Source organism: Danio aesculapii, chromosome 2 (assembly GCF_903798145.1).
Source record: "Danio aesculapii chromosome 2, fDanAes4.1, whole genome shotgun sequence".
Classification (NCBI taxonomy): Eukaryota; Metazoa; Chordata; class Actinopteri; order Cypriniformes; family Danionidae; genus Danio; species Danio aesculapii.
The window spans coordinates 5912964-5937278 of record NC_079436.1 but is presented as its reverse complement, the minus strand read 5'-3'; the positions used below and the strand labels follow the sequence as shown (position 1 = coordinate 5937278).

General features: G+C 36.3%; 2 protein-coding genes across 5 annotated transcripts in view; one reads left to right on the top strand and one right to left on the bottom strand.

Moving 5' to 3' along the window:
• Positions 1 to 3296, bottom strand: part of abi1b (abl-interactor 1b) — a 52149-nt gene extending 48853 nt beyond the window's left edge. For all 4 annotated transcript variants that reach the window (XM_056471632.1, XM_056471637.1, XM_056471638.1 and 1 more), the window contains exon 1: positions 3104 to 3296. In XM_056471632.1, coding sequence (XP_056327607.1) covers positions 3104 to 3259 — 156 coding nt within the window. In that variant the 5' untranslated portion in view covers positions 3260 to 3296. The remainder of the gene's footprint in view (positions 1 to 3103) is intronic.
• A 4445-nt stretch (positions 3297 to 7741) lies between these two features.
• acbd5b (acyl-CoA binding domain containing 5b) lies at positions 7742 to 24315 on the top strand. The gene is made up of 11 exons (XM_056465782.1): positions 7742 to 7829; positions 7923 to 8043; positions 10621 to 10693; positions 10772 to 10904; positions 10998 to 11102; positions 12465 to 12596; positions 12835 to 12893; positions 17597 to 17786; positions 20265 to 20428; positions 24056 to 24103; positions 24199 to 24315. Exons 1-11 carry the CDS (start codon positions 7742 to 7744, stop codon positions 24313 to 24315), a joined length of 1230 nt encoding a protein of 409 aa, XP_056321757.1.

The following is a 24315-nucleotide window of genomic DNA, read 5'->3' as shown; positions in this document are numbered from 1 at the left end:
CACATTGTTGCCACACAACTGTGATTAAACCCCAAATAAAAGTGATTTTTGCATAATAGGTCCCCTTTAAAACGATATTAATGACTGAAAACCTCAGCAGAAAATCTGATTGGTTGTTGTTATTTTTTCCTGCCTTGCCTTCCAGCATTAGTATTTATTTTCAGTATTTATTTTACTGGAGAGGTGGGGATGAAGATAGTAAAGGCCACGTCTGATCTGATTAGTCAGATTTGGATAAACAAGTTATGCATGCAGCACACAAATGCTTGGATAATAAAATAAAATGAACATAATTTATTCTCTGAAATAAGGATATTGCATATTCTACTACCACGATAACAATATTTTTTCAATATATTGCACATCCCTACTACCAACTGCACAATTGAGACAGTAAAGAATACTCTCATTTTAGGGTTTAACATTAACTCTATATGAATTAGCGCACTGATCATAAATATACGATACATTCATGCAGAACAAAAATATTATCAGCTTATTTTGTTGTCAGTTCTTGATTAAATAGACACTAAATTTGCACATTTTCAAGAACAGAAAACTAGTTTTGACGTTGCATCTCACACGCTAATAATGAGCTGTCAACAGATGACTGATGATCTTCATTTTTTCCATGATTTATTTTTCTATATTACTTAAATGTATTTTATTTGGGAATTTGCCAACATATTTGGAGATAATAAAACCTGTAAATTATCGATCTATAAACTGAAGCTCCCTGAATTGCATCAAATCATATTTAATATTGATCACATTTAACACTCCAAATGTTGAACTGCTGTCTTAAAAGAAATATTGACAGCTTGTTTAGTGAAAAACCATTTCTTTTACTCAATACATTTAATCTCCAAGACATATTGCTATACTTCCCCAAACAGTCCAAATATCAGACCAAACATTTGTCAAAAAGACTTTATGATTTTGTTATGATTTATGATTTTGAAAAAGTAAAAGACAGAAGCTGTGAAACCTTACAAAACAAACATATTTTCAAAATAAACCTCTTCCTCTAATCAGGACAGAGCAGTAACGTTTCTTTAAAGTATACAAATTTATAATTTAAAATATAAGTTCAGTATATATTTTAATTCACCAAATCTTTGTGCGGAAATCAGCAGTTTCTTAGCCCATCATTGAGTCTGCATGTTTGCTTGCGTAAATTAATATTTATTCAGTTTTTTTATTAATTTCACTAATAATATTTTGACATAATGATAGTAATATTAAAATGTTTATATGATTTATTTACAATACAGTTTGTAAAGTAATATTTTCTGTTCTTTAGTAGATATATTATATAAGAAACTTGCTTTGTTTACCAAATAAGTGGATCTTATTGGATTTGCCTTGTAAACATTAAATAAAAATGTACTTTTTATTTCAGACATTAAGTTTGTATTTATGATACCCATAAAATCATTCTGCATAAATCCGCAGATTTTTTGCAATATTCTCAGCAGAAATAGCAAAAAATGTCCACAGATTCTGTCTGGCCCTTGTTGTGATCTATGAACAGTAGAAAGTAAATACAGAAACATAATAATAATGGAATATAAGCCTTAAAAGCACCCCACTAACCATCACGGATTAATTTCAAAGTAAAAATGTGAACGTGAAAACTAACAACAGAAAACATTAAATATTTATTTATTTCAAACATTAAGTTTGTAGTTATGATGCCTATAAAATTATTCTACATAAATCCGCAGATTTTTTGCAATATTCTTTGGAGAAATGGCAAAAAATGTCCGCAGATTCTGTCTGGCCCTATGAACAGTAGAAAGTAAATACAGAAACATAATAACAATGGAAAATCAGCCTTAAAAGCACCTCACTAACCATCACAGATTCATTTCAAAGTAAAAATGTGAACATGAAAACTAATAACAGGTAAAGATGTGTATCAGAACTAGCATTTAAAAAATCATTATATTAAATATATCAAAGTTCAATACTGAAGGTAAAACAATAATATAATCTGATTTAGCTTCTCGCTGAACACAATTATCTAAATCCACAGATCTAAAAATCCACAGATATATTTCATTCTTGTTCCAATTATTAATACACCAGAACGTCAACATTATCAAATCATAATACACATATTTTACAACAGATATCCATCATAAATATATTATGTTATAACTTCTATGAAATATCTCAGCTATATTTTAAAAGTATAAACAGCATTTGGAGATGTGAAGCAGTTCAATTCTTGTTAACAGTCTCTCTCTCTCTGCCCTGTGCTTTACTGTAGGTGTGTGAGTGAAAAGCTTCAGTGAGAGACACATTAACACAGGTGTGTCAGCAATAACTAATTCACACCACCACCGACATTTCGCGTCTGGGCGTCTCGCCATTCTACCTCACAGACAATACACATCTGAACACAGACATTCAATCATGTTCTACATACATTTGAAGAAAGTGGCTAATTTATTCCACGCTCCCCATAATACCGCGTTGCTAAAGCGTGGATGAAGGCTAAAAGGCAATATCGAATATCTTGGGCTTTCATCACATGCATACTGTTACCCATATAGACTTGACACCCGTCTGGACCTCTAAACAAACCTAATAGCAGAATATTTTTGCTATAGCTGACTAATTCAACGTGGAAACGATCAAACGATGACGTATTAATTCGAAAAAATGACATACTGGCTTCAAACACATTGGCAGCGCTACACATACATTGTAGTTGCTTGAGCTGCAGTTTGCCATTATGTATCATAAAACTAGGTTTGTAACTATCATTATGCAGTATTTTGACCATTAAACTGTTTTCCCTTCATCCATATCTTCATCCATCGTGGTGAAAGCGGCACGTCTCTGACACACCCTCCGAAAGTGAATCCGTGCATTGTGTGCATCAGTCTTAAACAACGCATATAGCACCCAAAACAAAGCTTCAGCATCTATATTACATGGATATATCACGCCTTTCATCGTTTAACGCGCCCCTATACGCGTTTGAAGAGAATCCTCTGTAATGCTACATATGCAGCGCTCGCATTTCAATCACATCCACTCTGATTCAGACAATACATGAAAGGGAAAGGCAATTTCTTTCTGCAATCCATACCTGCACATAATTGTTCTCGCAATATTCCGCAACCCTTGAAAGGTTCTGGTAGCTCTCCACAAGGGCTCTTTTTCCAGCTGGGATTTCTTCCTCTAACAACATTTGTAGCTCTGCCATCTTACATCCCTCTGCATTACTCTTCTCCCCCTCTTTCATTGAAACCAGCGGAGCTTCACTCTCCGACAGGAGGTCCCTCGCCTGGCATTGTGGGATTCCCGTTGGCTCCTCTTTTACAGCAGCACGACAATTCTCAGCCCAGCGCTTTACGCACTACTCTGTGATTGGCTGTTTGGTCTAGAGAACCAGCTCTGGACCAATAGGAGGAATACGTTTATGTCAGCGGTGTGAAAAACAACGGCATTCTTACTAGGGTTTGTGGCAAGCCGAAATAGCAATAAATATACTCATTATACACCCAAAATACTCATCGTTAATGTACTTTTATTAGAATCATTGAATTGATTCTTTAATTCAGTTATTACTATTAACAATAAGGTAAATATATAATATAATAGAGAAATATTACTAAAATTAAAAAGTTGTAATTCGAGTATGAATAACAATTGAAGAGCTTTTCAAAGCTATTTATTTTCATGATTGAGTTGGGGCGTCATGGTGGCGCAGTGGGTAGCACAATCGCCTCACAGCAAGGAGGTTGCTGGTTCGAGCCTCAGCTGGAGTTCTTCCAGCGTTCACATGGGTTTCCTTCAGGTGCTCCGGTTTCTCTCACAGTCCTCTCACATGTGAATTAGGTAAGCTAAATTGTCTGTAGTGTTTGTGTGTGAATGAGAATGTATGGGTGTTTCTCAGTGATGGGTTGCAGCTGGAAGGGCATTCGCTGTGTAAAACATATGCTGAATAAGTTGGCGGTTTATTCCGCTGCCCTACTGAAAAAAACAGCTTAAACCAGCCTAGGCTGGTTGCCTGGTTTTAGCTGGTCAACCAGCCTGGTTTTAGAGGGGTTTTGACCATTTCCAGGCTGGTTTCCAGCTATTTCCAGCCTGGTCTTAGCTGGTCAGGCTGAAAAAGGACCAGCTAAATCCAACTAAAACCAGGTTGACCAGCCTGGTTTAAGCTGGACATAGCTGGTTTTGGTTGGTCAAGCTGGTTTTAGCTGGTCATTTTCCAGCCTGACCAGCTAAGACCAGGCTGGAAATAGCTGGAAACCAGCCTGGAAATGGCCAAAACCCCTCTAAAACCAGGCTGGTCAACCAGCTAAAACCAGCCAACCAGCCTAGGCTGGTTTAAGCTGGATTTTTCAGCAGGGTGGGGTGACCCCTGATGAAAGATGATAAAGGGACTAAGCCAAAAAGAAAATGAATGAATGACTTCCAGTTTTCACAAGTATGCAATCACAAAATTCTGCAATTTATTTAGTTTTTTGTAAAAAAAACACACGTAACAGTGCTTAACAATGCTGGTGTGGAATGGTTGCAACAGAATACATCATTGCTCACTCACTTTGGCTTATTCCCTTAAAGTCACCATGAACTGGAAGCTGTGAGCATTATTATTTTTGTATTGTGATGCAGTTCCTAGAGAAACAGAATATTAAATGACACAACAGTGGGCGTGGCTTGTTTTTTCTATTGCGAGCTGAATGGATGTAGTAAAGTAGGCATTTCATTCAGAAAGATCTAGAAAAGGGTTTGGGGTAAATCTCTTTTTTTATTTAATTGGTTTAGAAATAATATTTTGCAGGTTTCACAACTTTTAAATAGTAATGGTCATGTGCTTACCTATTTAGAGTTTCTAGAAAAATTTTCTCTTTATATACCTGTTAAAGAATATATGATGGTAATTAATGGTATTCCCTCAGAGCTTAAGAAATTATTAGAAAATGTTATAGTTCAAAATACAAATTTAGATTTTAGTCTTAAATTGGAAGGTATAAATATAAAAGAAAAAAAATGTAATATTATCTTAGAATGATTTGCCGGATTGTTAATGTTCCTTCAGCTATTGGTTATTGGAGATCACAATGTCAAGATGTTAACTGGAATGAGACTTTAAAGATTTCCAGACGTTTTTGAATAACAAATAATATTAGAGAGGTATCATTTAAAATTGTTCATCAAATTTATCCTGTAAAACAGGTAACTGCAAAATTTTGTGAAGATGTTGATTTAAAATGTGCTTTCTGTAACGATAAAGAAGAGAGTATTGTTCATTTATTTTATGATTGTATTTATACACAATTGTTTCGGTGTGATCTTTTCTTTTTTATTAAGCAGAGTGCGAATATTGCATTGGAATTCAAAGAAAAGGATGTTTTATTTTTTTTTATGAGAATACAGTCGACTTCAAAATTTGGCATATTGTTAATTTGCTCATTATATATGGAATTTTTTTTATTCATAAATGTAAATGGGCCGTGAAAAAAACTAATTTTACTCACTTTAAATTAGAAATAGGTCATTACCTATGCACGATAAAAGAAACAAAAAATGCCAAAGCAAAAAGAACTGTTAATTATTTTAAAGCCTTAAATTTAGTTTTTTTAAATAATTGTATCTTCTTATTTATTATATATATTTTTTTTTTTCTTAAATTGTATTTGTTTGGATGTCAATATAATGTTGTTATTTCCCTTGTATGTTCAGTGTTCTAAAATTGCAATAAAAAAAAATAAATAAATAAATAAATAAATAAATAAATAAAATAAAAAAGGGTTTGGGGAAAGTTATTACAACGTAACAGATTCCTCTTTGTCACCATTTATGTTTGTTATTCCTAAAGTACGTAATCTGACAATTTTAATAAAAAAAATCAGGAAGTGCATTTTCAGATTTCAAGAGTTCCCACTTAGATATGCTTGGCGTATAAAGCAGGTTTGGCATGCTGTCCCGGGAGAGAACCCTGAGCTCGGAGATATTTGAGCCCAGGGCTCCCGCCCGGTCGATAAGCATATCAGGAGATCCGAGATCAGGAAGGTCTCGAGAGCTCCCCCTTTAGAAAAGAGAGGAAAAGGAGGAGATGGGGTGGAAGGGGGGATTCTACCAAACGAAGATAGAAACAGTAGGGAGAAAATGATCCATTTATAGTAAACTAGGATCACTCTGATTGGATTTTTACTGATTACAGATGAGTGGCCAGACGTCAAATGTAAGCAGACGATTCAGCAGTGCCTTAAAACTGTTGCATGTTCACCGGTTCCAGCCTCTTTCTTCCTTGAATGAGTGTGAGTTTGAGCTGCTTCTACAGTAAACTTCAAATCAAAACATTTGCAAATAAATTCAACACAGAGGAACAGAAACATAAACCCCACTGCCAGTGTTTTGGAAGTGCTATTGTCAGAGCAACACATACAGAAAGCAGAAGTCAATGCACAGCTACTATGAAATAAAAACATTGTCAAATATTTCATGCATAAATCAAAACCATGCATGTGTAATTCTAAAAGTGTAAAAGAAAACGTAATGTAATGTTACAACTCCAAAATGTATGCTTAGAGCAGTCAGACACAACATTTACTTTGTCTGTTTGTATACAACTTAAAAATTTATGGTTGGTGTACATACACAAAATGAAGTTTCACCACTGCCTAGCTACAAACACAAAGTCTTGACTATGAGTACGAAGAGAGAGTGACATACACTGTCAAAATTACGAGTATGTTCTGTTTTCTTATATAGTTTTAGAAAATACACACACACATATGGATTTGATTTATTCACGAAATATTTGACAGTGTTTTTAATCCATATGCTATACAGGCATAGAATGCAGCACGGTAATGATTGAAGTTAAATACATTACAGTATAACTCAGCTTGCCATATTCCCACCAGCGTGTGATCTCGACCTGCAGATTTACAATAAAGACTGAAAATATGATTTTTGTTCACTGTAATGGCCATTTTTAATTGAAATTACAATAAAGACATCGAGTTTGCTGTTCGAAGTTAAAGACAACATGTTTTATGGACCACATGTGCATAGATCTAATGCTCGACCGTAGTCATAGTCATATATTATAAAATATAAATAATAATGCGACATTAAAACATGAACAATATCTTAACACTGCTTCTTAACAATTAAACTTAATGTAGCCTATTATTTAAAAGCACAAACGCTCGGTTGCTGTTTAAAGTAGGCTAATAACCAAAAAAGACAACGTATATAATGATTTTAAAATAGGTACATTAATATATTCTGTTATATGTGGTGGATATTTAGAAACTGTAGAAATCCATAGTAAAATTGCTGATGAACGACTACATGCTACCAATCTCAGCGCGAGCGAAAGCCTTTGAATATCTCTCAAATGCATTGTGGGACATGTAGTCTATAGCTGCACTAAATTCTATTGAACGCTATGGAATCCATGCTCTTTGGAAACTACATCACCCCAACTGCGCCTGTTAATACCTAGGGCGCTTTGAAGTATCTTCAGATCGATGAAACACAGGAGGTGGGTTCTTCATTAGAATTTTATGTGCTAAATTGCCTTTTTTCTATTCAGTTGTATTGTTCAGTGACTATAAATTGCAATTTCTTAATACATATCTTAATGTAATTGCCACAAAATTATTTTCTTATTAACGTTGTATGCTTTTTCCATTGACGTATGTTGGTTAATTATTGTGATAAACTGATATTTCTGACACCTGTCAATCAAGATGCAGACCTGTCCATGACATTAAGTGCAATGGAAGATTCCAAATCTACTCAGAAGAGGTTTGAAGCAGCAGTCAAAGTGATTAGAAGTTTACCTGAAGATGGTAATACCGTAATATCATGTATTCAACATCAATACCATGTATATGTATGTGCATGTGTTTCATTTTAATCCTTCTTTCTTCGTTTTCCCATAGGCTCTTATGACCTGTCTGATGATATACTGGTTTTGTTCTACAGTTACTACAAACAGGCTACAGAAGGACCATGTAACACCCTAAAACCAAACTCTTGGGATCCCATTGGTAAAGCTAAATGGTAAATATTAGCCCATATAGAAAAATTTGACATGTTAAGTTGAATCAGTTAAACAACAACAGTTTTATACTTTCTAAAACACATCATTAAGCAGTGCTATTGTGAGAAATTTTAAAGTGATCGACCTTGGTGAAGTAGGGCAGTGCTCATTCTCTCAAACCAAAGTACAGCATTTTAGAATACAGGTGATACAAATAGGGATGCTAATTTTAACAGCATTATTGTTTTTGGTGGAAAGAGAAAGAAAGTGTGAAAAATCTGAGCTGAAAATATATGTTTAAATTCAAAATAAATATATGAGCTGCTATTACAGATAGTTTTGTGTTAGATAATATATGTGCTCCGGGACCACAAAACCATTTTTTATTTGTATGCACAAATTATAGATTTTCATTTGATACCAAACATCATTAATATATTAAGTCAAGATCATGTTCCATGAAGAAATCCTGTAAATTCCCTACTGTAAATATGTACAAAAAATATTTTTGATTTGTAAATAATTTTGCATCGCTAATAACTTAATTGGGACAACTTTAAAAAAAAACTCACCATAGTTGAGAAGCACACACTGATTCTTTATGTCTGTGTTCTGAGTGTTTCAGATGTTCAATGTGTTTTATGATCTGATAAAAGTATTGCTGAGTTCCATGTTCTTGATACAGTGCTCCTTTTGAGATGAAACATTATTCAAATGTAAGGCAAGGCAAGTTTATTTATATAGCACATTTCATACACAGTGGCAATTCAAAGTGCTTTACACAAACAGGAATAAAAGAAACAAGTATAAGAGAAATAAAAACAAATAATAAAAATGGTTAAAAAAAATAAAATAAATAAGCATAAAAACAGATAAAATGTGTTATAAAAGAATGAAAAAGAAAAGAAAGACACAATAGTGTGATCTGTCGGACGTAGCACAGTGCTCATTCAGTAAAGGCACAGCTAAACAGATGTGTTTTCAGTCTTGATTTGAATGTGCCTAATGTTGGAGCACATCTGATCATTTCTGGAAGCTGATTCCAGCAGTGATAATGAAATGTAATAAGTCAAAACTAGTTTTACGGATTTGACCAGTGACCAAATCACCACAGAATCAATTATCCAGAGCACAATTGCTCTCTTTATACAATATTTGCCACAATACACTATTTGAACATTAGAAATAGAGTAAAACAACTACTTATCCCCTCAATGGTGACAGCTTAAAACACAAAAAGTGTTGTTGTTTTTATTGTTGTTGTAAAAATTTACTTAGTTCTTAATAATATCACTATAAGGAATTTTGGCAGAAATAAGAGTCTGGCAGAAATAAGGCCAAACAGGTTGTTAATAAGTAAAGCTGCTGTTTGTGGAGTTGCTTAATGATCCTCTGCTGAAACTTTTGAGAGATTTGATGTGTTTTATTTCGGTTTATTTCAACTATGGCTGTGACTGAAGTCAGTGTTTGTGTTTCTCTTCTCTGTTTCTACATATTAACCGCAGGTGTTCATCATCAGTGCTCAATCATCACTTAATTAACCCCATCATTGTCTCATGAACTCTAAAGCTACGGTCACACTGGGCTTTGTGTGTGCGAAATTCTGTCGTGCGGCGCTGCGAAAAGGGGCGGGATTAAACAAGATGATTAGACATTAAAAAAAGCCAGCGATTGCTCTATATTTAAGCTGCGGTCACACTGGGCTTTTCCTCCCATAGACTTCCATTCATACGCACGCGAATGCGTCAGACCGGAAACGCAAGTTCATGCGTCAAGTTTCGCATGTTGCTGCGGTGCAAAGTTCAAGCTTGGTGAACTCTAACCAGCGAAATCGCATCACTTGACTGCGTGAGACCAATCGAGGATCAAAACAGGACCTCTCTGGACAGAAATTTAAAACATGGAGCAATACCTCACTTTTTGTTTTCGCTAATCATTTTGTTTAATCCCGCCCTTATTCGCAGCGCCGTACGACAGAATTTCGCACACACAAAGCCCAGTGTGACCGCAGCTTAACTCTGCTGTTGAGTAAATTTTACTCAATTAAGAGAGGGACCAAATATTCTCTGAACTGAGTAAATTTTACTCTGAGGATTTTGCTGTGTATGTGTGTGAATGAGTGTGTATGGATGTTTTCCAGAGATTAGTTGCAGATGAAAAAAACATCCACTGCGTAAAACATATGCTGGATAAGTTGGCGGTTCATTCCTCTGTGTCGACCCCAGATTAATAAATGGACTAAGCCGAAAAGAAAATGAATGAATGAATGAAATCTGAGAGTCTTTCGTAGACAGCAATGGAAGACATTTAAAGAACAGAAAAGGAACCAAAACTTTCCATGTGGCTTCAGTGAGTTTAACTGTTGTCATCTGAAGCTCCAAGAACACTTTTTGCACACCATTTTATATCTCTCTGTGTGCATTTAATTAATAACAGGATTTTCATATTTTGGGTGAACTAATCCTTTAACAGCTTTTGAATTTCACAACAGACAAACGGCACAATCAGGAAGATAATAAATCGTAATCAAGCAGTGCCTTGACATTTATAGCAAAAATCAAGACATGTATATGAACTCAGACACCTATTCTTTGCAGGGAGGCATGGAAAGACTTGGGAAACATGTCAAAGGATCAAGCCATGACACAATACGTTCAGGAAATACAACTGGTTGGTAGAGTTTGCGATGAAGCTCTCAAATTTGAGCAATCTAAATGAAATCATGAACAACCAAATGTTTCATCGCAGATAATAGAAACCCTTCCGGTCACAGATAGGATGGCAGAATTATTGGATGCTCTCGACCCATTTTACGAGATTGTGGAAGATGATGATGATGATGATGATGATGGAGTCAGTAAAGCAGCACCATTATTCACAGGTACTGTTCTTAAAACTATAAATTTATAAGCCAAATGTTTCTGCCTAATTTGAGCCTTTTTATAATCAACATTTGATTCTAATCTTGAAACAGGAAGCATTAATGCTGAAAAAGATGCTGAGAGAGATGAAGAAGGGGAAAGTGAAAGTAAGGAGGGAAATCTAGAAAATTACATGGAGTTGGTGGAAAAAGGTAAAGGTACAACAAAAGCTTTTTTCTTTTACAGTGTATCCGGAAAGTCTTCATAGCGCTTTACTTTTTCCAATTTTATGCTACAGCCTTATTCCAAAATGGAATAATTTCATTTATGTCCTGAACATTCAACACACAATACCCCATAATGACAATGTGAAAAAAGATTTTTTGAAATTGTTGCAAATTTATTAAAAATTAAAAACCTAAAAAATCACATAAGTATTCACAGCATTTGCCGTGAAGCTCTAAATTGAGCTCAGGTACATTCTGTTTCCACTGATCATTCTTCAGATGTTTCAGCAGCTTAATTGGAGTTCACCTGTGGTAAATTCAGTTGATTGGACATGATTTGAAAAGGCATACACCTGTCTATATAAGGTCCCAGGGTTGACAGTGCATGTCAAAGCACAAACCAAGCATGAAGACAAAGGAATTGTCTGTAGACCTCTGAGACATTGTCTCAAGCCCAAGGCTGTGGAAGGTAAAAAAAAAAGCAGAAACATTTCTGCTGCTCTGAAAGTTCCAGTGAGCACAGTGGCCTCCATCATCCGTAAGTGGAAGATGTTTGGAACCACCAGGACTCTTCCTAGAGCTGACCGGCCATCTAAGCCGAGTGATCGGGAGAAAAGGGCCTTAGCCTGGGAGATGATCAATAACCCGATGGCCTTTAACCCGTTCTTCTGTGGAGAGAGGAGAACCTTACAGAAGGACAACCATTCTATGCAGCAATCCACCAATCGGGTATGGTAGAGTGGCCAGACGGATGTTTTGACGGGCCACTCCCCACCTGGAATTTGCCAAAAGGCATCTGAAGGACTCTCAGACCATAAAAAAAAAACAAAATTCTCTGGTCTGATGGGACAAAAAGTGCTTTTGGAGAAATTCGAAATCCTATTGAACATCTCTGAAAATGGTTGTACACCGTCGCTTCCCATCCAACCTGATACAGCTTGAGAGGTACTGCAAAGAGGAATGGGCAAAAATTCCCAAAGACAGGTGTGCCAAGCTTGGGGCATCATATTCAAGAAGACTTGAGGCTGTAATTGCTGCCAAAGGTGCCTCAACAAAGTATTGAGCAAAGGCTGTGAATACTGATGTACATGTGATTTTTCAGGTTTTGAATTTTTAATAAATTTGCAACAATTTCAAAAAATCTTTTCACACATTGTCATTATGGGGTATTGTGTGTAGAATTTTGTGGAAATAAATGAATTTAATCCATTTTGGAATAAGGCTGTAACATGAATTAGTGAAGCGCTATGAATCCTTTCCGGATGCACTGTATATTGCGAAGTCAGCAAGACAGAATGTAAGTAATTGTTATAATGTATTTAAATGATTCATGTCTTTTGTTTTATTCTGCAGACTTGAGCTCCATTACTGGAGAGAACAGTAGTTTGCCGGTGTTTAATAGAAGTGAGGAGAACAGCATCTCCTCTTTGACTGGCACTCACAGCTCTCTGAACACTGCGGACGATGAGGAGGAACTGGTTTATGGTATATCTTATGTTTGTTTTTTCCACTTTTGTAGCCATGCCTAAATTATACTGTATTGCCCAACTGCTAGTTATGGCTGTACAAACAAAACCATTGTGGTCTTATGTTTTGATTTGAAAACATTTTGCTATTGTGTAATGAGATTTCTCTGACAGTTTACGTAAACAACATATCTGTTGTAATTTGTGTGTTTGTAAATCAGTATTTGATCATGTAATTGTTACCAAATGTCATGCAGATGGCTCAGAAGACGAGATGGACAGTGACTCAATGGATAAACCAGCAACGCCAGAGAAGGTACAGTTTCTGTTTATTTTTTGTATTCTTTCATTGACTATTTTGCACCTCAAAATCAAATAATAGAAGTTAAATTGTAACTAATTCAGTCGTAATTATTGTAATTAAATAATTTAATTTTCCATTGTTGTGACTTTTGTACTGATTTAACTTAACACCAGTGGTGTAAAGTAACAAATTAATTACAAATACTCAAACTACTGTAATTGAGTCGTGTTTCTCAGAAATTGTAATTTACTAAGTAGTTTTATAAATGTGTACTTTTACTTTCCCTTGAGTACATTTTTAGTGCTGTATCGGTACTTTACTCCACTACTTTCATTTAACCTGCAGTCACTACTTTATTTTTGTCTGTCTATGGGGATTAGAAAAATCAGTCCTGTGATTCCTGTCCAATCAAATCACACATAGAGGGTAAATCGCATCATAATGAACTACCTCAAGATATGGGTGATTTATAATTGCAGCAAACTGTTTGGAAGCATTAAAAGAACATGTCTAAAATCTTTACATGCTTTGACCCAGAGACTATTAAATGATGACCGAAATGGCCTTAAACACCCAGCACCTCAACATTGTGGAGACGTTGCATTTTGTTTATAAATGAAAATTATTTTGACGTCAGAACTCAACGTCAGGACAACATCAATGTCCAACATCCAACCTAAAATCAACCAAATATCAACGGTTAATGATGTTACAGCTTGATGTTGTGTGGACGTTACCACTATGATGTCTATCAGATTTTGGTTGCCACACCTGACAAATAAATGTCAGTATTTGACGTCAATATGATTTAAGATCTTGGCTCGACTTTGGATTTTGGTCACTTTCCAACACAACCTAAAATCAACCAAATATCAATGTCATGTGACGTTGTTATTGATGATCAAAATAATGTTGCCCTTAGACACTGGCTAGACATTGAGTTTTGGTCACCTGATGTCACGACGTAAACCTAACTTAATGTTAACACCTGCTGGGCAATAACTAAATGCAGTACAGAATGTTACGTTTACACACATCAACAAATTACATGGAAAAGCATCAGCTTTTCACAGCGTAAAACTCACTACTCATTACTCTTGAGTACTTATAAAAGGTCTACTTTTTACTCATACTTTGAGTAATATTTACAACAGATACTTTTACTCTACTTACACTACATTTTTAGGCAAGTAATGGTACTTTTACTTAAGTATGATTTTATTGTATAAAATGTTATTTAAACAATTTTTAAAAATATATTATGACTAAATTTACAGTAAATACAAAAATATAGAATTAAAAAAATATATTAACGTAATTTAATTATTTGTGTTAATGATACTACTAATTTTACAAATAAAAAAAAAACGTTTCTATTGTAATATATTTAAAAATTATATTTATTTATGCTATGCCCAAGTTGAATATCCTGCAACTATTATTCCAATCTTTATTGTGACACATAAGGGCCAAGAAACATGAAGACAACGATTGGCTCTAGATCAGCGTTGGGCAAACTTCAGTTCAGCTAGCTGGTTTGGTGTGTTTCGCTTATTAGGAGCAAGGTTCAAAATATAAAATTGGCCATCGGCCAGAGTGCAAACTGATTGCTAATTCAGCAATGAATTAGAGTGCGAGATCAAAAACTGACGTAATTCAAGTCAAAAGGGAACGCAAAGAAGGCTATTTTGCTGCATTTCTCAAATATTTGCAAAAGATATAGATTATTAGATTATCAAATATATTTGCACAAGCAAATCTTTCCGTGGTGAGTGATAAGTGCTGTGATGATGATAATACACGCTACTTTGCTTTACGCTTTGTCGGTGCGTGTCTCATGCTCCAATTTCTCTTAGTGGAATGAGAAAACATGTTACTGTCCCCTGCGGTTGCTGAAAGACACATCCTCTCACTCAGGTGCAAAACATGAGCTTTTGGTTCAGTCTGCTGTCGTCCGTTTGGTGTGTTTACGCGCAGCTTTTTAGTCCAGATGCAGACTATGCAAGCCTCCTAACAGTTGTATTTCATCAGCACTAGATGTTTGGCATCGGCTTGGTGTGTCTCGGCCATAAAATCCAGATTTGGTGCCTGAGAAACATTTCTTATTATTATAAGCTTAAGCAACATTTATGCTGTTTAATAACTTTTCAAAAAATGTACAAAGGAACAGTGGTTATTTGAAATATAGCAATGTTTTGTATTAATGATAGTCTTCTTTTCTGCATTTTTGCAGAATGAATACATAATTGTTTTAAAGGGAGGTATTGTGCAATTTCTGCATTCAGAGTAGAAAGAGGTTATTATTAAATGGATTATTATGCAAATAGATGTCTTGGCTAAATCAAGGTTAAATTTGGGAAAATCTAATAGATGATTAACAGTAATCCAAAACTAACCTAATCATCAAATTGACAGATTAGACACATGCATAATCATTCATCATTCATTCCTGTCTATTTGATGCCTAGTGTATCTCTGTACTGTTGTTAGATGTATTTTAGATTATCAATGACAGCCCAAATCTAGCCTAAGACATGTATGTTTAGCCAAGATGTCTATGTTTAGATGTCTTTTAGACATTTATTAGACTTCTTTTGAAGACAATCAATGCAAGCTGGGCACAGTCACACAATGCTGATCTTGATAACTTTGACAATTATAAAGAATAGAGTATAACAATAATAATTTGCAAAATTTTATGTATTACGAGCTAAGCAATTGTTAGATTTAATCACATTGGTAGCGCAATGTATAAGTAACGTCTTCCAAAAGTGTTCATATGGCATTTTCAGATAATTAATTTCCAAATGTTATTTGGGTCAAAATTCTGAGATGTATAACCTGTGATTTAGAAGTACAGTATCCACATCAATTACAGCGAGAGACAGCCACACAAACACTGGAAAAAATGGTGGGTTCCACACAATCGATTTGTGTTGGGACAAAATGAAGGAATTAAGTTAACTTAATAGTATTTACAAATTTAAGTGGATTTAACCAAGCGGCAACCTCCCTCTCTCCCTTGGGAAGCCAATACGGAAGTAACTGAAACTGCAATTCATCAAAATTCCGCTAGTCCTGGCTCCATAATAGAGCCAATTGCAATTGAGCCCACTGTTAGAATGTCCAACTTTACAGCAGAAAAAAAGGTGTTTACAGCCTGGTACAAAGAACGATTTGGGTTCATATAGCTATTATTACCCTTCATGACAACTGTGAGGGGGTGAATTTTTTTATAACTCATCCATTTCCTTTATATTAGGTTATATTAAGTCTGCATAATTAAGGGCGTGGCCACTTGAGTGACAGCTAGGTCTCGCTGGTCGCCGTCACTTCACCTCAGCTGAATCCGGCAGATTAGCCACTGATCTCAGCATATTCATCGTAGTTTTGTGTTGTTTTATGTGGCTTTACACAGTCAGCTGCCTTTTGGACTTATTTATTACAATTATCAGATGATATGGGATGCTGTGGGCATTTAATTGTGCTCACAAACCATTCACGTGGCCTCTGTTTCCCATGTGAGTAAAGTTATATACTTCAATACCATCTTTATAAATGTATTTGTTTTATTTAGGATCATTTATCATTAATATATATTTTTAGACCCGTAAAGCACTCCAGAATGTGACAGATTGATTAGCTGTAGGCTCTAGAACAGTCATCTGAAGCGTTGTCATACAGAATTATGCTGGATTTTATCAATAGTCCTGCATTTACTAACACACACTACATCTGAAGTGTTTGGAAGTAATTCGCGTTTTCCTCCTGTAGAAAAACGTCATAAGAACAATGTTTAGTGGCTCAATGTATTACTACAGAGTTTTTAAAAGTCTAAACACTTTATTGATATAGTATACAGCCAAGCACATGTGGTCAGAACACAAACGAGTCGCAGGTAATAAAGTATCAGGCGTTTATCTCAAAGTAAAGTCTGTCTGCCAGGTCTAAGCAAAGTGTCAGCAGGTGTCTGTAGCTCCGCCCACTCTCCGCCTCTTTGCCCTTGTTTGGTATCCCGCCGGGGGTGCGATGACGCGCGAACAAAATGGCGACGGTTGGCCGCGCCTACTTGTAGCTTCTTTTGCAGTGTTCAGAAACCTATGGGTGACATCAGGGATACTACGTCCATATATTTTACAGTCTATGGATTTAACATGAAACACTTAAGTTGTCCAAAAAAAAACTCAAGAATTTTGTTTTTTCAGCTCATTTTACATGAATAGCTTGAACTAATATCCAAACAACATTTTTGCAGTTTACATTAGATTCATAAACGCTGAAGATATGCACCAGCGCACAAGACTTAATCATTCTGCAAAAAAACTGCAACTGCGGGTTTCAAACAGAGATGGAGACAAAGAGGCCAAACTTACTTCTACTTACTTCAGCTTTAACAACTTTAGTTCAATCGAGTTCATACAAGCCCTCGAAACAGCAATCATTAATGTGATTTATGAGCTGAGCTGACCTCACAGTATCCATCATGCTAATAGAGCACTTCATCATCGGAGATTTTGGAAATGTTTAGCGATTCTTGCCAATAAACAAATTACGACTTGTAATTTTTGGATTACGTGACTTTAACCATAATCCACTGATAGTCAGCACAAGGATAGCCTAGTGACATTTCTCACGAAGTAAAAGAGGAAGAAAAGTATTTGTTTGCCATGTCATGTCAGAGCAGTATAAATGGGAGTATGTGATGCTCTCCCTAGGGTTCAGGAGTTCCCAGCGTGCATTTGGCAGACGCGAGTGTGGTTGGAGCCAACATGGAACATGGGGGAAACAGAGAGCCTCAGTGTGGGAGTCAGGATGGAAAACCACAGGGACTTCCACCCTCCGTCCCCCACCCGCCGACACTTGGAACACTCCGAAATGACAGAATATCAGCATGCAGTGGAAGAGGTTGGGCTTGAGTTACTGTCTGAATAAGTCTTGAGCACCATGACGTCAGCAAGCAATAATGTGATCAACTAGCCAATTTTCCACCAGCATTTGTATAAACTTACAAATGTGAGCAATTTAGTACCATACAGTTCTTCTTCTCAGAAATAACTTCCTAATAAGGCAAGAGTCTGTTAATATCTCATTGAAAGAGATATTTAAAGGGCTAGTGAGATTAATAATATAAAAAGCCACAACTTAAATATTTAAGTTATGTTCAGTAAAACCTCACATACAGTGGGTGAAATAAGTATTTTACACGTCACTATTTTTCTCAGAAAACTTATTTCTAAAGGTGCTGTTGACTTGAAATTTTCACCAGATGTTGATAACAAAAAAAATCCATATATTAAAAGAAAACAAATCTAATTAGTTTACAAGTTATGTGTAATAAAATTAATTGACAAAGGAAGAAGTATTAAACACATGAAGAAAGAGAGGTGTAGAAAGGCAGAAAAAGCCCAGACAGCAGATGAAATCTCTCATTAGTTCTTCTGCAACCCTCTGCCCTTCATCAGTGTAATTTAATATTCGCTGCTTCAATCCAACATCTACATTAGCAGGAGGATGAAGATGAAACCAGGGTGGACATTTCAGCTAGACAATGATCCAAAACACAGCCAAGGAAATGCTCAAATGGTTTCAGAAAAAGAAAAGCAAGCTGTAGAATGGCCCAACCAATCACCTGACTTGAATCCAATAAAAAATACAAAATAAAAATAAGATTTGGATAGACGAGACTGAGAGAACTATCAAGATTTTTACACTCTGTTGAAGCCTGTGAAAAAAAGCTTGCCATGTACGACTTGAGACACAGAGAGGAGTTGATTACGACAACAGGGTCCGGCGAATAACGGTTCCAGAAAGCGAGTAAGACAGAAAAAGAAGCCACAAAATAAAATAAACAAGTAAATAACAGGGTGAGAATGTGGTAAAACCTGAAACCTGGTAAAAATCAGGCGAGGGCTTTTGTTTTTCTGGATTGCTTTCTGTCAGTTGGGTTTAAGGAAGTGGGTGGCAATTGCTGCTTTTGAAAACACTATTGGTTGGATTTAGGGAGGAGAAGGGCTGGTCTGTCGGTCAGTCAATAGCGGCCTCTGGTGAATTTACGCAAGAAGAGCAGGCGTGAATGGCACTCACGAGAAATTTGAGATCTGAAAAAGCGTACACAGTGGTCTCTGATGGATTCGTGAAAACAAAAACTGCTAAAAAATTTACCTCCTGGGATGTATTTGACGCTCTCCAGAAATGTATATAGGGGTACCTTTTCCAATCCAGGCTCATTCTGAAAACGTACCTCTAGACCTTGAAATACATCCCAGGAGCTACTTTTTTTGCAGTTTTTGTTTTTGCGAATCCATGAGAGGCCGCTGTGTACACTTTTTGAGATCTCAAATTTCTCTCGCGAGTGACATTCGCGTCTACTGTCCTAGCATAAACCCAACAAAGGCCACTGTTGACTGACTGACTGACTGACTGACTGATTGACTGACTGACGGAGTGACCGACCAATTGACTGACTCACCCTCCTTGTTCCCTAAATCCAACCAATTTTACTGATTGACCCGCCCACCCACTTTCCTAAACCCAACCAACGATTTTCAAAAGCAATCCAGAAAAAGAAAAGCCCTCGTCTGATTTTTACCCCGTTTTCAGATTTTACCACATTCTCACCCTGTTATTTACTTGTCTATTTTATTTTTTGGATTCTGTTTTTGTCTTACCTGCTTTCTTGAACCGTTCTTCACCGGACTCGAACCCTGTCGTCATGGTCAACTCCTCTCTGTGTCTCAAGTCTGCCGACATACATAACAATCTAACGGGACAAACTGGTTACAGCAGGAAAGCTGTCCATACAGAGGTAAGCGGTTAGCTGGTAAGCGCGAAAAGTAATGGCGTCATACCGCCCCTTAGCGTTATACATAATTTGCGGTTTACAGAAATGTATATAGGACTACGTTTTCAGAATGAGCCTATGTCGACATTTTCAGAATGAGCCTGGATTGTTATTAATAGTTATTAAGGCAGGTTTAGGTATTTAGATTAGAGATGTAGAATAAGATCATGCAGAATATGTGCCTAAAAGCAATATTAAAAGCCAATATCTTACTAAAAAGCAGATAATAAGCAGTTAATATTAAGAAATTTAAGAACTCTTAAATTTAAGAGTCACGGTCATCTTTGACCTGATGATAGAACGTAATATTTTATTAGTTATTTTGTTAGATACTAGTATTCAGCTTAAAATATGCGTGCAATCAAAATGTTCAATGTTTATTTTGCTAGCTCACAGTGATTTCACACGGTTTCATCTAAAAATTAAGGTTTGATCTGAGTCTGGGAATTCTTTTGAGTATAAATGGACTGATTGATTAATATTTCATCTACTCTCAAGCCTTCTGTCAATGGGAACCAACCTAAACAAACATAACTTTTCAGAGCACGGTTGCCAAGGAGATGGTGGTCAGCTCGGGGAGACAGCAGACAGAATGGACAAACAGGCCTTCAACACACAGATCACCACCATATTGTCGGAGCTGGAGGACAACATGCAGGATGTGCTGCGCAGACTGACCACACTGGAACAGCTTACAGCATCACAAGTATGACCAGCACCCAAATATTTCACACAGTTCCTTCTCATCATACATATTTATGATTAAGGATTCTTTGATGAATAATGATAAAATTCAAATTATGGTAAAACTTTAGTTAATGGCATCATTTATGCCACACTGTAAAACCCAAAAAGTTTGAGGAAATTTGAGGAAATCGATTGCAACAAACCATTTAAGTTCAAAAACTAATCCTAATGAGTACTGTGAACTTACTCCATTTGAGTAAATGAAGCTATTTGAGCACAGTAAAACCCAATAAATAAAGAGAACTTAAACCAACTGAGTACTCTAAAATCCAATAAGTTAAGGCAACTCAAACCATTTGAGGAAACCGATTGCTACAAACCATTTGAGTTAACCATTTGAAAATAATCTATATGAGCACTGTGAACTTACTCCATTTAAGTTGAAGTAATGAGGTATTTAATTAACTCATTACCTTCAACACTAAGTTCAAAACTCTTTTCAAATGAGTAGAATTAACTTAATAACTTTCATTCAATTGTGAAATTGTGAGTGCTAGGCCGTGGCTAGGGTCTTCTGAGTGGTTGATAAGGTGTTGCTAGGCAGTTGCTATGGTGTTTTGAGTGGTTGCTAAGGCATTGCTAGGCAGTTGCTAAGGTGTTCTGAGTGCTTGCTAGGCAGTTGCTAGTGTGTTCTGAGTGGCTACAAAGGCATTGCTAGGTGGTTGCTAGGGTGTTCTAAGTCATTGCTAAGGCATTGCTAGACCATTGCTGAAGTGTTTTGGGTGGTTGCTAGGCGGTTGCTAGGGTGTTCTAGGTGGTTACTATGGTGTTTCTAGATGATTACTAAGGTGTTCTGAGTGGTTGCTAGGCAGTTGCTAACATAAATTACCATGTTTCCAGCTTAAATTAGCATGTCGTTAGGATGTTTCTAGTATAAACTAGCATGCCGTTAGCATGAATTTAGCATGAATTAGCATGTTGGCTAGTATGATTAGTATGTTTGTTAGTATGCTTCCAGTATGGGTTGGTATATTTTTAGTATGAATTAGCATGTTGCTAGTATGATTAGTATGTTTCTGGTATGGAGTAGTGTATTGTTAGTATGGATTGGTATGTTGTTAGTATGTCCAATGTAAAGTCAAAGGCAGTTTTTTACAATGGAAGTCTATGATACTGTTGCTTAGGGTGTCGTAAGTGGTTTCTAGGGTGTGGCTAGTTAAAAGGTCATTAGTGTTTGGCAGATTGGTAGTCTGAGTTAAATGAGCATAACCTTAAGTCTCTATGATAGTCTGTCGGAAAGTTATGATTTTCTCAAGCCACCATAAATATGATATATTGAATAATAGGATATTCTTTATATTTTATTTAATTTTATATATATATATACATAGATTTTTTTTTACTACTGTTACTACTATCTATTGAGTGTGCTGTTTTTATTATATATGTATGTTACTTTTTTTTGTAACTCTATAAATGCTTTAACAATACATTTGTAACATTTGTCATGCCTATAAAGCAACTTTGAATTTAAATTTGAATTTGAGAAAGCAAGAGAAAGAAAAAAACACACCACACACACTACCATAGATATATACATTAGATGTCGCCTACCCTGTTTTCTATTGGAAGGAATGCGTCAATAGAGCCTCCATTTTAAGACAGGGTAGTGCTCCTTTGAAATTATTTCGGGATAAGACGAGTATTTAGTGCAAGTTGGTGCTACTTTGCCTTATGGCCAGTGCAGTAGTTGACTATTATCATCAATAACGCTACTTGTGGAGCACAAAAGTTCTAACATATAAAAACATAAACGAATTCTTCCCTATGAAATGTTTTGCCTTTGTGCTTTGTTTTCGTTGTTTGCTCGTTACTACACACGTACACAGCGCAAAAAGTCCAGCGTCTTCACGTTGTCACACTGTCTTGACTAGTGTGGTTGAATGACATTTGTGCTGGGAGCACTGTACTAATGTGGCGGCGCTATTGACGCATGTTCAGGGTCCGTATGCTATATCTAGTGTATATATCTATGACACACTACAACCAAAGTCCCTTCAAGGCAAGTCATTTCACTCACCGGCCATCTTTGAAAGCCTCTCGGGCAGTATGCTCGAGCATTCTGTTTGAATGGGGAAACATCAAATTCTCCAAAACTACTTGCCAAGCTTCCGATTACATTACATATTACGAATAACCAGTAAAATTAAACAACTGTCTATATAGTTTGATTTCTAAATGTTCGTATCACACAAAATCTGCAGAAACTGACGTCTGGACCGAGCCCCTCCCCCAGAGAATTGTCATTCTATAGTGATCGCTGATTGGCTCCTGTACTAGAAGGCGGGCTTTATTTGCCATTTAGCGATCGCTGATGGGCTCCTGTACTAGAAGGCGGGCTTTATTCGCCATATAGTGATCGCTGATTGGCTTCTGTACTAGAAGGCGGGCTTTATTCGCCATATAGCGATCGCTGATGGGCTTCTGTACTAGAAGGCGGGCTTTATTCGCCATATAGTGATCACTGATTGGCTCCTGTACTAGAAGGCGGGCTTTATTCGCCATAAAGCGATCGCTGATGGGCTTCCATATTAGAAGGCGGTGCTTTAATCGCCATATTGACTGTTACACTTTTCCCCATTCAAAAGTATTCGAGTGACATGCGTTGTGTATTCTATAGCATTTGCTACAAGTAATCGTAACAATATTTATTATGAATACATAAATGCACACATATGTTCATATATTTACATTTACATTTAGTCATTTAGCAGACGCTTTTATCCAAAGCGACTTACAAATCAGGACAAGGAAGCAATTTACACACCTATAAGAGCAGCAGTGAACAAGTGCTATAGACAAGTTTCAGGTGTGTAAAGTCTAAGAACCAAAGCATTAGTAATGTTTTTTTTTTGTTTTGTTTTTTAGAGAGAGTACAGTTAGTGGTATAGCCAGAGAGGCAGTTACAGATTAGGAAGGAAAGTGGAGACTAAATAGTTGAGTTTTTAGTTGTTTCTTGAAGACAGCAAGTGACTCTGCTGTTCTGATGTAGTTAGGGAGTTCATTCCACCAACTGGGCAGATTGAATGCGAGAGTTTGGGAAAGTGATTTCTTCCCTCTTAGGGATGGAACCACGAGGCGACGTTCATTCACAGAACGCAAGTTTCTGGAGGGCACATAAATCTGCAGAAGTGAGAGCAGATAAGAAGGAGCAAAGCCAGAGGTCACTTTGTAAGCAAACATCAGAGCTTTGAATTTGATGCGAGCAGCAACTGGCAGCCAGTGCAAACGGGTGAGTAGCGGAGTGACATGTGCTCTTTTGGGTTCATCAAAGACCACTCGTGCTGCTGCGTTCTGAAGCAGCTGAAGAGGTTTGATAGAATTAGCTGGAAGAAAATATTTATTTGTATTTACATATGAAATATATGTATGATACAAATGATATATAAACGAAATATGTACGGAACGAAATCGTTTTGTATAGTTTTGTTTCTATGTATGTGTGTGTATCACATATACATGATAAATGCATATATAGTACACACATATGTCAAAACAAACTTTTATTTTGGATGCGATTAATCAGGATTAATCCTAAACAATCGTGTGAATGAATTGTGTAATTTAAATGCTTGTTTTGTTTCAGGCTGAAATCTCTCCTTCCAAAACCGGGCTCTCCGACAAACCAAACAAGGTCTGGTGATGAAGTACATGGAATTCCATTGTCTAAAAAATTGCTTCATAAAAACAAAATCAATTAACGGTTTCTTTATTTATCCCATTGTTTAGAGGCTGTCGTGGTGGCCTTTAAACTCGTCCCCCTTCACTGCAGTGCTTACAGTTCTCTGGCCGTTTGCTGTTCATTTTCTGGTGCAGTTTTACTTACAGAGGAGGAGGAGGAGGTAA